The following is a 15,287-nucleotide window of genomic DNA, read 5'->3' on the forward strand; positions in this document are numbered from 1 at the left end:
AGACATAAGAAAGTAGTGAAATAATGAAGAGGAAAGGACAGAAAAAAAAAATCATAAATCTTACCTTATTCTCTCTTCAGACTCGTCCGTGCTGTAAATGGACGCCCCCTGCCACGCTGATACCCTGACAGTCTGTGGTTATTTAATAAACTCATACCAAAACATGCAAAGGTTCACTGAGCTCAATTTTTGTTACCGAAGTTTCAAATATCCCCTTTAACCATACCACCCAATAAAAAAAACTGCTTTTCTTTTTCACTTTGATTTTTATTTTTAAAACACATTTTGGAAATTCAAAACATTCTCCCCACAGTGAAATACGTGTAAGGCAGTCAAAGGCCTGACAGCTTCTCAAACTCTGAAGCAATTACCTTTTGAATTAATTTTTTAAAACATGATTTCCTTATACTTTACCAATGACATGACACGATTCAACAAATAACAAAAAGGGGGTAAACCACACACACACTGTATACCATTTTCAAGCTTGCTCAGAAAATTTTGAGTACTGAACCTAACCAAAAGCATTACTCTATAATGACTTCCCATGGACTAACTTTCTAACTCTCAAAATTAATCTGGGAGAACTACAGTCGTGCTTTTAGACATACTTAATTCCTGAAAAGGCCCTGTGTATGTGAGCTAGGGCTCGGCATCATGATAATAATGTGTTCAACAGCACTGAGTCGATGGCATTAATTGTCAACGTGGGATTTCGAAAGCTATAAGAAAGAGTAAGATTAAATAAAAGAAAAAATGAACACTTAACATCTCACTGAGTTAAAGGTCACTCAATCTTAGGAAAGAACCAGTAACATCTTATTATCTGTAACATCAAAATACATTTCACGCAGTGTTTGCATTTCACCATCCATAAGCATCACCTTCAACACCAGGGAACATTCACAGATGCACTGTCATTGAGAGAAGCTTTCAATAGGCAAAACTCGTGAGTGGGATTTACGATGAACAAATACCCATTTCCAAGCCAGTTACCCCTTTGCATATTTTTCTGAGGGGGCATCCATAAATATAATAAAAAACAGAAGCTCATACTTACATCCTATTCCTTGTTACTTTCCAAGCTGAGAGTTTCATCTTGCATTAGTCACCATATGATCTCTATCATAATGGTGGGGGTCAATGAATAGATTAGCTTTATGGGAATTTACAGTTCTTCCATGCATCTAAAATTTGGTAAGTCTGGTAACCACTGACCTACTTTTTAAAATCTCCCCCTCTCAAATCTATACAAATATAATCTTAAATTTTAATCTCAGCTCTAAAGAAAAGGTTTTCCTAAGATTAAGTTAAATAACTGCCCCCAGAAATACACTACAGTGTATGTTATTCTGCTGCCCCCTTGAATCTAGTTTAAATCTGACCTTGATGTTTATGTTGAAATCTAAAAATAAAACTAGCTTTTATTCATATTAAAGTGAGATGACTGCAGAGTAGTCAGTAACTGAAAAAGCTACGTACAATATGCCAAGGACTACTCTAATATGGTAATCGTCTTCTGTTTCTTTGTTTCTATCTAAATATCAATTAAACCTATATAAAAAGCATTTAAAATTATATTCTACTGTAACGTTGATTTTTCTTTTTTTGTCTGTTTGCTTTGGATTCTGTAAAAAGTCTAGATTGGTATCAAGTGAAAAAACAAGAATACTACCTTGTGTGTGTCTCTGAATTTGCTGATCTCTCGGGATATCAGGTCTCTTTTGTCTTCTTCCATTTCTATAGCATTTATATCCTCCTAAAAGACAAGGGGGACAGGTGGGAATGCATAACCATCAATCTACATTGATATGAACAGATAGACGGAAATTAAAAGTTAGATATTCTGTACAGGTTTTACAAAAGACAGGAGTAAATAAAAAACTTATGTAGTAACAAATCCAACAATCTAAGTTAAAGAGTTAGATAGACAAGAATCACAAATCTGGCAATTAGCAGTAAACATAAGTTATTGCCAAAGCCTAAAATGTAAACTAACCTTAGTGATGAGTGGATAAGGGATCAGTGGGGCCACTGGAAACCTGCGAAAAATCTGCGGAAAAATCCACAAAGATTAAAACAAACAAACAAGAGTTCACATTACTCTGAAAAACAATTTTCTATATGTTTACACTGTAAGCAATGCAAGATTTCTGTAACATTTTCTTGATTTCAAATTACTTGATAATAAAAAAGATTTCACTCACTCTATAACCCCTCCCATGACCCACCACTTCCTCTCCCTCCAACACCCCCAACCAGTGGAATAAGGAGGGTCTCGCACTAGCAGTGCTTTTTCCTTGATCCCTTCCAAGACAGAGGAAACAATCGTTAACAACAAAATTTACCCATAATTCCTGCCATAGAGCAGAATTTCTTTGATTCTCTCCTCCCAACCCGTATCAAACAAATATGTCAAGTTATTTTCTCCTTTGCCATTAATGGGGGAAGAGGAAGAACAAACCCTACAGGTCTCAATTACCCTATACCTGACTGACTCTTAACAATTACCATTCCCAATGATTGGCAGTTCACTAGACAGGTTCTTATGGCCCCATGAGGAAGAACAAGCCAAGTAATAAAAATGTATCTGGCCACGAAGAAAACTGAAGATGGACTAATAAGGCAATAAAATCCAAAATTGTATGAACTATAACTACCCCTTGATATTAAATCACAATATATGTTTCATAGTACTACTCTTCCAGGGCATATACAACCCATTCATACAATACACTTCCAATATTTTTAAAGAACACTCCCTATAATTTCTCTAAGTATATCCAAATTAAATGAATATAAGAAAACCAAACATTTTCTTTCAATCTGGACTCCCTACTGTTCAATTAGCTTAGGATGACGAAAGTAGGTGATGATATAATACACTGGGGAGGAGTGTTTCATCTCATGCTGCTCTTTCATAGTACTCCAGTTATAAGGCCAATAGCATTACTGTCCATGGGAGGAAATGAGACGTGACTTATAAGGAAAGGTGGCTAAAAACTTGAAAATGGGTCAAAATCCTCACTGAATGAGACCTGGTATCCCGCTTGGAGCAGAGACAGAAGAAAAATAATAAGGGAGTAAGGCAAAACAAGGCCAACCCCTTTGTGACAAAAGGGAAAAAAAAAAATCTTACTTTGCCCCTTAATATCAGTTCCTATTCATCACTCAAGTCTGGGGTTTTTTTTTCCCCCCTCTTACTTAATGAATCCACAAATATGCACAAGCTTTCATGTCACTGCATTTCAAACATGCGAAACAGGAACGTTGTGGTAAAAAAAAATTAGGAAGTTAGTTGGTAACACATAGTCAAATTAGCCTTAACACTATATTGTTATAAACGCTAGTCACTCTACTTTCCCCTCAGAAGTTGGAAATAATGAAAGCACAAGAGTGACAGTACAAAATGTAAACTGTAGGAATGACTCTGTTGTCAGAAATCAGTAACACATACGTCCTCCTTCTTTTCCTTCTTCTTCTTCCTGGGGTGAGAGTCAGATTCTTGCGAGGGGGCATTGAGCTCGCTGGAGTATTCCCGTATTAAAACTTCAATGGCCCCTTTGATCATCTGATCTCTTCTCTTTGTTTCTTCATCTAAGGCTTCTTCATCATCATTAGTGACAGTTTCTGGCCTGGCATTCTTAAAAAAAAAACAAGGCAGATTCAGGAGAGGGAAGGGGGAAATCAAACAAGAAAATCAAAATCATTCTAAAACAAGTTAGTACACAAAACAAACATGTTTTCTCGCAAACATCTCTGCAGTCCTATTAAACACAGATTTGGATTTATTCCTAACTTCACAAAACTAAACTTCATTTGTTTTATTGTTTTTTCCTTAGATACACTGTACTTTACGATTTTCTTTTCCTTTCTACCCTTGATAGTTAACATTCTGACCCCTAACCAGCTACAGAAAGACCGAAATCACAGGGCTAGCGTACTACACATCTGCAAAGCTTTCACAATTTTTCAGATTGTCTTGCTCAATACCTGCACAAACTAATGATGTTTACTGAATAACTCATTCAAAGTTGAAAACTTTATTACATGAAAAAAGCAAAATACTATTTTATGTACACTATGGTAGCCACCATTTAAAATAAACAAAAACAGCGACTTCCCTGGCGGTCCAGTGGTTAAGACTCTGCACTTCCACTGTAGGGAGCGCGGGTTTGATCCCTGATCGGGGAACTAAGATCCCATATGCCGTGCGGCACAGCCAAAACAAAACAAAAATAAACAAATATAATAAAGTGTTCAAAAAAATTTAAAAAGTAAAATAAACAAAAACATATGTAGGTTAAACAAATAAAAAACACTTGATGGCTATATACAACAAAATGCAAGCATCAGGAAGGTCAGGGGCTGAAATGATGGCTTCTTTTTCCCCTCTGCTTTCTACAATGTGGGAATACCACTTATAAAGCTCATGTATTATACACTAAAAAGGAATTGACTCTAAATACTGCACATCTTTCTCCCCATGACTTGCAATTGTAACATTATAAAAATTGTAACATTATAAAAATAAGTAATTCTTTGTAGGACTTTATTATCATTATTATTATTATTGTATTTTTGGACAAGCCACGTGGCTTGTGGGATGTTAAGTTTCCTGACCAGGGATTGAACCCAGGCCCTCGGCAGTGAAAGCACAGTCTTCACCACTGGACCACCAGGGAATTCCCAGGACTTTATTATTTTTTAAAAGAAGTCGACTGTTACTTGTGTTGATGTGGGGAAAAAAAAAAAAAATTTTTTTTATTGGTTTCCAATGTCCTACTATCCTTCTTGTTTCTGTCTGTTTTATTTTAAGGCTCCTAGTTAAGGAATTAATCCAGTTCAAATGACAAAATTTAGATCACGACCTCTAGATAATTTCATTACCCTCAACTCTTCTTAAAACCTGGAAAGGTGGGAAAGTAAGACAAAGAAGCAACAAGATAAACATAAAGCTGTAAGTGTACAAAAATTTTTGTAACTTAAAACTACATACATACTTGGGTAAACATATATTGTGCAAAGTTTCAGATACAAACAAGAATCCTGCTCTTCTGGACAAATGCTGGCTCTTGGTCACAATGCATGCAACTCTATTCAAGGTGAGTTTCGTACCTTGTACCTCCTTCATATAACCTAGCCGTGATTTCATAACAACTGGCATTCTGAAAAGCTGTCTCCAATGGATACTTACTCAACAAGCATTTATTTCTTAAATTAATTTGCTCAACAAACTTTTAAGAGCCTACCCTATGCAAGATACTATGTTAGATGGTAAAAAATTCAAAATTAAAAAAAGAAATAACTTGCCCTTAAGCATTTAACAATACAGAGTAAGAGAAGGATATGATATAGACAACCTTCACGTAAGTCATTAAATGTGATATTATAAAACTAACCACTCTTTACTTTCTCAAACCTGCCTCTTCATCTAATCTTCTTGTAACCAACTTTCTACTTGGCATCTGGGATAAAGACAAGATGCTTTAACCAAGGACTGTAATTAAATTGTTTACATTATTTACCAAGAATATTGTAAACTAAAATTGTGGTGGTGTTGTTCCTTTCTTATTCTAAATCAATAACATATCACAATAAGGTCATTATGCAGCTTTCACTAAAATCCCTTCAGTGAGACTCTGCTTCTCCAAAGGTTTTAAATGAAAGAATTAAACCAGTAACTTGTCACTGAAACCGTAGGTCCTGAGATACATATGGCTATTTCAACCCAAATACTCAGCTGTTGAGACCTAAATTCTTTATTATGAAAATATACCTCATGAGGGAACATCCAGTCTGTGCTTAGCATTTTCCCTACATTCTAAATTTCTTTCCATGAACCGTCTATATCTCCATGCTTTTTTTAAGCATAAGGACTGAGGTGGGGTTATAAATCCAAAGGCTTACTCAACTAAAAATACTCATAGCCCCTAAATTCGCTACCACCATCATCCTAAACCAAAACTTAAATATTAGTATAGCTGGTCTTACCTAAATTAGAAGTAAAGCATTTGGAATGAACTAGTTCACACCACCTTACAAATGACTACTGCCCCTTGATCTATAGAGAAAATGTACATTTTTAGAAGGAAAGCTTATGAGCCCAAATCTCTTAACCAATTGTTAATGTAAGAAAAACAAAAGTAGCAATATATATCATGGAAGGAAAAGTTATTTTTAGTTTCAACTTAAACTCTACCTCTGGGTCCTGAACCACAGACAGTTTCCTGATTTCCAGTTTTTTCTTCCACTTCAGAAACAGAAAGCACATTCAGTAATACTGAGCAGCAAAAAGTGAAGGGTTTGGAAGTATAAGAGGATCAAAGAAATCAACTGAATATCTGAGATGTTTACATGGCCCACCTACTTGGCTCTTTTCAGAGGAATTAAAAGCTTCCATAGTAAAGCTGCTAGCTGGAGAGTTAGAAAGCAGCTCTACTAGACTCACTCTTTGGCACTGACCTCTAGAGTTCAAAACAAGAACTTCTTTGGGAACTAAGCAAATGCAGAGTTCTTTCTTTTGAGAAAATGTACATTCAACCAGACTAATTTCCAGGCAAAGATGTGAAAATGTTCCTACCTGCAGTATCTGATCTGTCCTCAATTAAAATGTAAAGCAAGCAGCTCTTTCCAAAGATTATCTGTACTTCCACCGCTTGGCAGAATTCATTCTTGAATGTGTGATTAACAAGCACTATCTGTGACGATCAAGCAAATATCTCTACTCCTATAACGCTACTGCTGAACAACCAGAAAGCAACAGGACATGGACTAGATCAGCGTGGCTACCCCAAATGAAATACTTTTACTAAAGGTCATAAAAGTTGCTTCTACAAATTCTGCAAAATCCAAATAAAAGCTTTTAATCAAGCTACTACTCAAGGCATATAGTTCCTCTTAAAATTCTGGGTCAGGAAAAATCTCTTTCTAGCCAAACTCGTGGTTCTTTTTGAATCGGAGAACTATACAACTAGTATTTTTTCTTCTGTCTGGGAATCAGGAAAATGTCTGGATAGGTAGTATACAAGTTTCTCAATGTCTCATTCTCATGTCACCTACTTTAAAAGTCCCTATTTTCTAAATTTCTCCAATAAATTGACAATAAAAGAGAAAGAACAAGTATACTTTCACATTTTACCCTGAAAAATCATGACAAACCTGCAATCTACTCCACAATATACTCATATTGGCTTAAGCTGTTTGAAAAAAATTTTAACTGACAGAATTGCTCAACATTTTCATTTTACCAGTATTGCTGAGTAAAATCGACACTCCAAGAAAATATACCATGTTTGTCTTATGACTTCAAGTACCTCTGGGCACCATGCCAAACGCACCCAGAAGTCATGTCTGTTAATTTTTTTAATTTCATTTTATCTGAAATAACCGTTCTGTTTTTATTGGAGGTGGCTTCAATTCCATTCTTGAAGAAAAATATAAACAGATTTCAATTGTGATTCCTCTTACTAATGGTGATTACAAAATCAATCAAAGTCACACGATTATACATTTCCTTATTTATTATGTAACTATACAGTGAAGTGATTTACTTCATATTCAGAGTACACCATCTGCAAATGCCACCATTTAAACCACCTCACAAGCTAAATTTCAAGCACAGTAAAACAATGAATCCAGGGAATTATATAAAAAACTTTGAAGACACTGAATGCATGCTTTATTTTAAAAAAGAATTCAGTTATCACAGCAAGGAAAATCTAAGAAGTCTTGCTGCAGACAGTTGGCTTTTTTAAGGTTTTACTGGTATGACAGGCAATAGTGCTGATATGAGATAAAATACAATTTCTCTGGAGTGTAAATTGTGTTACTTCCTTTTAAAGCTAGGGAAAGACAGTAAGATTATCAGGTGAGCAACATAACTGCAACTGTTATAATAAATGTTCACCCCGTTCTTGTTATAAGCAAGACCTTAAGCCAGGTTCTGTGGAGGTACAAGATGAAAAAACATAGTCTGAATTTATTGTCCTGTCTATCTTATAATCAGAGAATGCGGGATACAGGAATGAAACAGGGTACAAGGAGCTGTGAGAGAGCAATACAAACAATACATACGACAAAGCAGACTGACGTAACAACAGTAAAATCCTGTTTTATATGAGAAGAGAGGATTTAATTCTGCCTGAGAGGAATCTAGGACTGATGACAGCTATATGAATCAAGCAACATTTTAACTATATGGATAGAATTTCAACAGGGAGCTTGGATGAGCAACAAGGACATCAAAGCACAAAGGAGTTTGTAGGGATACATGACTGACACATGCAGGGAATTGATGGAGAAAGCTAGAAAGGTAGACTGGAGCAAGCCTTGGATGCCATGCTAAGAATATAGACTTTACACTGTGAGAAATTCAAAACCATTAGGATGCATGAGCAGGGGAGGGGGCTGACATAATTATACTTATGTTTTAGAAATATAGGGCAGTACTATAACAGGCAGATGAGAAGAAAACTAAATGTAGATAAATCAGTTAAAATACTATTAAAAATCCAGAGAAAGACAAGATTAAGTGAAAACAAAGCTGTTTACAAAATAATACTTCAGAATTCAATCCTCCATTTATAAAAGAAAAATAATCTCACATACTCCAATTAAAACTATATTCACCCATACAGAGAAAAATGCCTGGAAGAATATGCAACAAAAATGTCTACAGGGCTTACTAATGATGATAGAATTATGGGTGATACTTAATGTCTTCTTTATAGGTTGCTCTATTTTTATGAATTTTTTTTACAATGTTTTTGTAAAGGAGGGAGTGGTGGAACCAAGAAACCTATTTCTACTTTGAATGATAGTGAAAAGCCTGAAGAGAGCAAAAAGGCTGTTTTGTTTTTGTAGAGACAGGAAGGTAATAATGAATCTATTTTGGATCTGTTCAGCTTGATGTGTCAAAAGGAACTAGGAAGGGAAAACAAGGAAATATACACTCAGGTTTTAGCTATTTTTTGCTTTGTTGAGAGGGAATAATAATGTATACATTACAATACAACATACAAAAATTTCCTTTACTTTAGCTTCACTTAATAGAGCCACCACCTGATGAAAGTAATAAGACTTATTTTCATTCATTTTAGAACCTGTGTACTTCTAAACAAGAGGGCAACTAATAAAAATTTTGTAGGTTGAAATATATTTTGTACTTACTTAAAAGCTGCCTTAATGAATTAGCTCTGTTTGGAATAGTCTGTACCAGTGTTTTCTCTGGCAAGTTAACCTTGTCCAGCCTCCCTTACTACCTTCATCCCAACCTGGAACAAGCAAACCAACAGTCATCCACCCACTATGGGTAGATAAAAGACTTAAAATAACTATAAACTATAAAAACACCCTCTTGATGATCTTGTGAAGCCCCGTATTAGATTTTTCATGAGAAGTATTTACACTGAAAGAGCACAGCTGGCCTAGAGAAGACAATGCTATAGAAAACATACCCCATTAGAAGCTTTCTTCTTTGCTTTCCATTCATCCAGTTGTGCCTTTGTCTTTGCATCAACTTTAACAAGTAGCTTCTTCTCTCCAATCTGCAGGTCATGCAATAACCTGAGTGCACGGAGGGTTGATTCAGGCTCCTTATACTCACAGAATCCGAAGGCTAGCAATGGATGTAAAGAATTAGTGAAACATCAATACAATTATGAAAGATGAAAAATATTTATGAAAAATTGAAATCATTACAGACCAAACATTATAATACAGGGATTATTTATTTTGTCACTCTTCCCTTTCCTTCAATTACCTTTGATACGGATTTCACTTTTAGTACCCTCAAACAACCAAAAGAAATAAGAGAAAACAAAAACAGGGGAAAAGAAGAAAAATTCTCATCAGGCAAATTGCTACTTATTAGAAGTGCTGATAAAATATTTAGCAGAATCAACAAATTTCATGATTAATTCTTTTAATTATTTCATCAATTCATTCCATCCTGACTTCCTAACAGCTACAGATAAGTGAAAACAGTCTTCCTGAACCTAAATACAGCACTTTTCAATTCAGAGATGTTAAACTACAAAAGTACTGATCTTTTATTCTAGTTACCAGTCTCATTTTTCTGTATCTGTTTCATTTTAATAACTAGTCTCACCATTATTACGACTTTAAACAGATATTAAAACAAAATTAAAGAGTAAACATTGAAAATAAAATTAAACAAGTGAATCCAAATATGTGTACGGTTAATGATACAACCACATATTCTGAGTGATTTTAAAACAGAAAATTTGACCATAGATTTAAGTTTGATATAGCCTAAGGACAAAAAGACCTGTCTATAAAAAAGAAAAGTTCAATAATCATATTGTTGATGACAGTATTGGTGCTATTGGTCTGAAACTGCTGTATGTGAAATGTGAGATGATAATAATAATAAATAATAATTATTTAATAGTCTATCATCCCCAGTGTTGAAGCTCAGGATTCTAAATGTGGAAGAAAGGAAATATAGACATATGACAGAAAAGATTAAATAAAAAACTTTTAGGCTTGAATTTGAATTAATGTGCACTGGCAAAGCAAAGACCACACCACTCCTACCACGAGTACACCTCATTTCCAGATGGCCATTTTGGAAACAATTTCCCACTGAAAGGAATCAGAGCTTCTTGAGAAATGGCTGATACCAAGTCTGGGGCAGAAAAACTACTAGCTGAGCTCTGAATATCTTGTCATCCCAGATAACAAGAAAGCTATCAAAGGCATTTAGGCTTGTGTCAAAAATCACCAAAGATCTAATTTCCAGAGGCAACTTGAGAAAACTTAAGCTTCACTAGTGATAATGACAACTAATCCACATTAAATATAATAACAATTGAATATGCTTCAATCTAAAACTTCAAAATACTTAAAAAAAAAAATCACTGGTAGAGGATGCTGACAACATAAGATCATTCTTTTGAAAAATGAAAGAACCAAAGCATTTATCCTGTTTTTCTTATAGAAATTATACCTCTAAGTAACCAAATAGTATATGGAGGAAGAAATTCATCCTTATAGATGTATTCTACTAACAAATGAAGATTTTTCTTCAACGAAGGAAAGACAGAATTCTTCCCAATAGACTGTTACATTTTGCAACCCTCCAGTGAGGGAATCAACATATGCACTGACAATCAACAGCTGCTAACATTAAAAAAAACCAACAAACAAAAAACCCAATATGACTCCTAATGAAAGAGCACTACCTTTAGAGAATTCTTACATATAAAAACAATCAACAAAAATAACGTACACAAACTCAAATCTGATCAAGTCTCAAGCTACAACTACCAACCAGTTTGCAATACAATGCAGAGGATAGAGATGCATGGCACATAATTCTACTGGAGCTGCAATAAGCAAATCCAGACTGAAAAAACACTACTGGGCAAATGACCCAGTTTCACCAACAAATAATTTCAAGGGAAATAAGAGAGACAGAAGAACTAAAAATATTAAAAGAGATTCAAAAATATGTCAATCAATTGCAATGCATGGACTTTATATGAATCCTGAATCAAAAAAACTATTTAAGAAACTGACATTTAAGACAGCTGGACATCTGATCATTGACTGGATATTGACTGAATGTTGGATATCTGAATACTGACTTAATAATTAAGAGAAAGGTGTTTTTTTTGGTCTTATAATTGTATTTTAGATATGTTTTTTTAAAAGACCTTATCTTTTAGAGACATACTAAATATTTACAGACAAAATGATCTGGTGCTCAAGATTGCTTAAAAATAATATAAGAAGGAAATGGGTAGGGTACAGGTTAAGCACAAATGGCACAAGTTGATAAATGTTAAAAAGCTAGGTGACGAGTACATGAGAGCTCATCATACTATTCTGTTAATTTTATATACATACGATTTTTTCCATAATAAAAGTGTTCAAAGATTGTGTTATCAAACAGGTGTCTCTACCAACTAGTATGAAAAGAACAGTTTGCTTTCAAGACTAAGAGGTTATCACATCATCTCTTCTCCTACTTTCTTCCTAAGTCCTAATTGTTCCATCTTGATCATACACTCCTGCTCTGAAACAAAAAGGACTTCTTAAAGTAATCTTATAAGAAATCAGTTAGTCTGAGTAATTTTTTTCCCTCTCCTACCTCCTTCATGTTATCCTTTTCTACTTTCTAATCTCAACTCTCAGCCAACATCTTCCCAATTCCCTTTAATCCTATTAAAGAGTGAAGACAGAGTGCCCGTAGAACACTCCTACGGTTAAGGACAATGAGAGTAAATGCAAGTGTACTTATGCACACAGATTAAGATGATCTCAATAAATAAGGAAAAATTTACCTACCTTGAAGTTTTCCAGATGCGCCTTGTACTCTCTTCCAGCTCAAAACCAAGCCACATTTCTGTAAAAGAAAACAAAGATCTTTACCACCTAAGCTAACTTATCATGCAAATAAAGGGCACAATTATATTCCCGCTACGAAAAAATGGAAGTTAAAAAAAAAAAACAAAAAACTTGTCAGCAACTAAATGTTGCAATTCCCACAAACCTACTATATGAAAGAAACATAAAACAAATCATTTTAAAGGAAAATATAAATTCTTACTGATTCTTATTTGTAGGAAACTGCCTACCTTTCAATAAATTAGACACTTTACAGTTATATTTATCCTACAAATATATACATAAAACCAAAATGCCCAAATATTATAATAGTTAAACTATAATAAATTTAAGTAAATATTGAGTTAATAAAGACTATGTTTTAAAACATACGTATATATTATAAAAGATTTTTAATGACACAGGGAAATGCTTGACATGGGATGCAAAAATACCTTGAACCATGAAATTGCAGACATACAATAAGATTTTTAACTATGTAAAGAAAAAAAATTTCCATAAAATGATCAGAAATATTCCAAAATGTTAATGGGGCAGGTTGTCTGAAGGGTGGGATATTACACACTTTGTTTACTTCCTAAGTTCTTAAATATTATTTCTAATTATTAAAGTAAAAACGAAGGTTTAAAAAAAGTTTTGTGGAAAAGAATAACTGAAGATTGCCTGTCAAAGCTGAGAAATAAGTGGATTTTTCTCTGAAGGGAAAGGTATTTCCCTTCAGAGAAATTACTAAAGTGATAGTCAAAGAATTGGGACTTCCCTGGCAGTCCAATGGTTAAGACTCTGTGCTTCCACTGCAGGGGGTGAGGGTTTGATCCCTGGTTGGAGAACTAAGATCCCACATACTGTGCAGCGTGGTCAAAAAAAAAAAAAAATATATATATATATGTATGTATAAAAGAAAATTTCCCAGGACTTCCCTAGCAGCACAGTGGTTAAGAATCTGCCTGCCAATGCAGGGGACACGGGTTTGAGCCCTGGTCCAGGAAGATCCGCGGAGCAACTAAGCCCATGTGCCACAACTACTGAACCTGCGCTCTAGAGCCCGCGAGCCACAACTACTGAAGCCCGCCCGCCTAGAGCCCGTGCTCCGCAACAAGAGAAGCCAACGCAATGAGAAGTCAGCGCACCACAATGAAGAGTAGCCCCTGCTCGCCACAACTAGAGAAAGGCCGCACACAGCTATGAAGACCCAACACAGCCAAAAATAAAAATAAATAAATTAAAAAAAAAAAAAAAAAAAAAGAATCCACCTGCCAATGTAGGGGACATGGGTTTGATTCCTGGTCCGGGAAGATCCCACGTGCTGCAGCGCAACTAAGCTCATGCGCCACAACTACTGAGCCTGTGCTCTAGAGCCCGCGAGCCACAACTACTGCAGCCCACGAGCTCTAGGGCCCGTGTGTCGCAACTACTGAGCCCATGTGCTGCAACTACTGCAGGCTGAGAGCCTAGAGCCTGTGCTCCGCAACAAGAGAAGCCACTGCAATAAGCCCCCACTCTCCACAACTAGAGAAAGCCAGCACGTAGCAACAAAGACCCAATGCAGTACCCCCGCAAAAAAGAAAGAAAAAGAAAATTGCCCGTAAGGTCAAACATAGCATGAGGGAACAGCAGCAGAATCCAAAAAAATTTTGCAAAGACAAAAGACAAATGGATGGGTAATAACTCATTCAGTAGAGCAAAGAAAGCTATGACACCAAGCGTCTACAGAAGCAGATACCGATAAGAAGAATTAAGCTAACTGATTCTACAAAACCCAGTGGATCCAGACTGCAGGGGAAAGGTACAGGGGAGAATGGGGCTTAAGTGTGAAGCTGAATAAAAATAGGTTCTTGCCTGACAATACAAATATGGAATAATCAAAGCCTCAGAGGTTTCAAGCAACTACCCTATCCCCATCCCCAGAGAAGATAGCCTGAAGAGTTACAGTCTGAAGAAAGTGAACAGAACAAACTTTGGATGTGTAGCACCAGATCTGAAAGATCTGTATGAGATACAGAGTGAGTAAGAAGGGAAGAAAGTAAAGGTATAAGAAGTGCTTGAACTCAGTCCTGCATCTGCAACCTCATACAGGCAGTCAATCATAAACTCACTAGGCATAAAATTGGAAATTTTCTAGAGAAACCAACCAGCCTCAAAGAAAAGACCCCATGGATTAACATTTAAAACCTCTGGCTGCCATTTAGATTACCCTACAAAGATGCCCAACATTTTACAAGTTCAGCTTACACACACAAAAAGCCTTTTAATCCCTAACTCTTAAATATGGACAATCAAGGATCACCAGACATCTAAGTAAAGCTTTAAAAGTGAAAGAGAAATAGAAGAGAGAAATTCAGGAATCCAAAGATAGCTTAAAAAACACTCTGCTGCATATATAAATCAACAACAGTTTTAAAAAGGGATGTTTCAAACTGAAAACATACACATATGTCCACACAAAAACTTGTACACAAATATTCACAGCATTATTATTCATAACAACGAAGTGGAAACAATCCAATTGTCCATCAACTGATGGACGGATAAACAAAATGTGGTACATCCATTAAATGGAATATTCTGGCCATAAAAAGGAACAAAGTACTGCTAACAAGCTACACTACAGATGAACCTTGAAAACATTATGCTAAGTGAAAGAAGACAACACACAAAAAGCCACATATTCTAAAATTCCATTTACGTAAAATGTCCAGAATAGGCAAATCCATAGACAGAACGTACAATTGTGGCTGCCAGAGGCTCAGGGGAGGAGAAAATGGGAAGCATTGTTAATGGGTACAGTGGCGCAGTGGTTAAGAATCCGCCTGCCACTGCAGGTGACACGGGTTCCATCCCTGTTCTGGGAAGATCCCACATGCTGCAAAGCAACTAAGCCTGCGAGCCACAACTACTGAGCCTGCATGCCT

The 15,287-nt window shown here is 35.6% G+C and overlaps 1 protein-coding gene across 3 annotated transcripts in view; it reads right to left on the reverse strand.

Moving 5' to 3' along the window:
• The window catches only part of RBM25 (RNA binding motif protein 25), a 53,004-nt gene that overhangs the window by 20,764 nt on the left and 16,953 nt on the right, over positions 1–15,287 (reverse strand). For all 3 annotated transcript variants that reach the window (XM_068543277.1, XM_068543287.1, XM_068543268.1), the window contains 5 exons: positions 12,316–12,373; positions 9,459–9,619; positions 3,458–3,643; positions 2,000–2,053; positions 1,676–1,759 (listed from right to left, as the gene is read on the reverse strand). In XM_068543277.1, coding sequence (XP_068399378.1) covers positions 1,676–1,759; positions 2,000–2,053; positions 3,458–3,643; positions 9,459–9,619; positions 12,316–12,373 — 543 coding nt within the window. The remainder of the gene's footprint in view (positions 1–1,675; positions 1,760–1,999; positions 2,054–3,457; positions 3,644–9,458; positions 9,620–12,315; positions 12,374–15,287) is intronic.

The sequence above is a fragment of the Eschrichtius robustus genome, chromosome 1 (assembly GCF_028021215.1).
Source record: "Eschrichtius robustus isolate mEscRob2 chromosome 1, mEscRob2.pri, whole genome shotgun sequence".
In the NCBI taxonomy this organism is placed as follows: Eukaryota; Metazoa; Chordata; class Mammalia; order Artiodactyla; family Eschrichtiidae; genus Eschrichtius; species Eschrichtius robustus.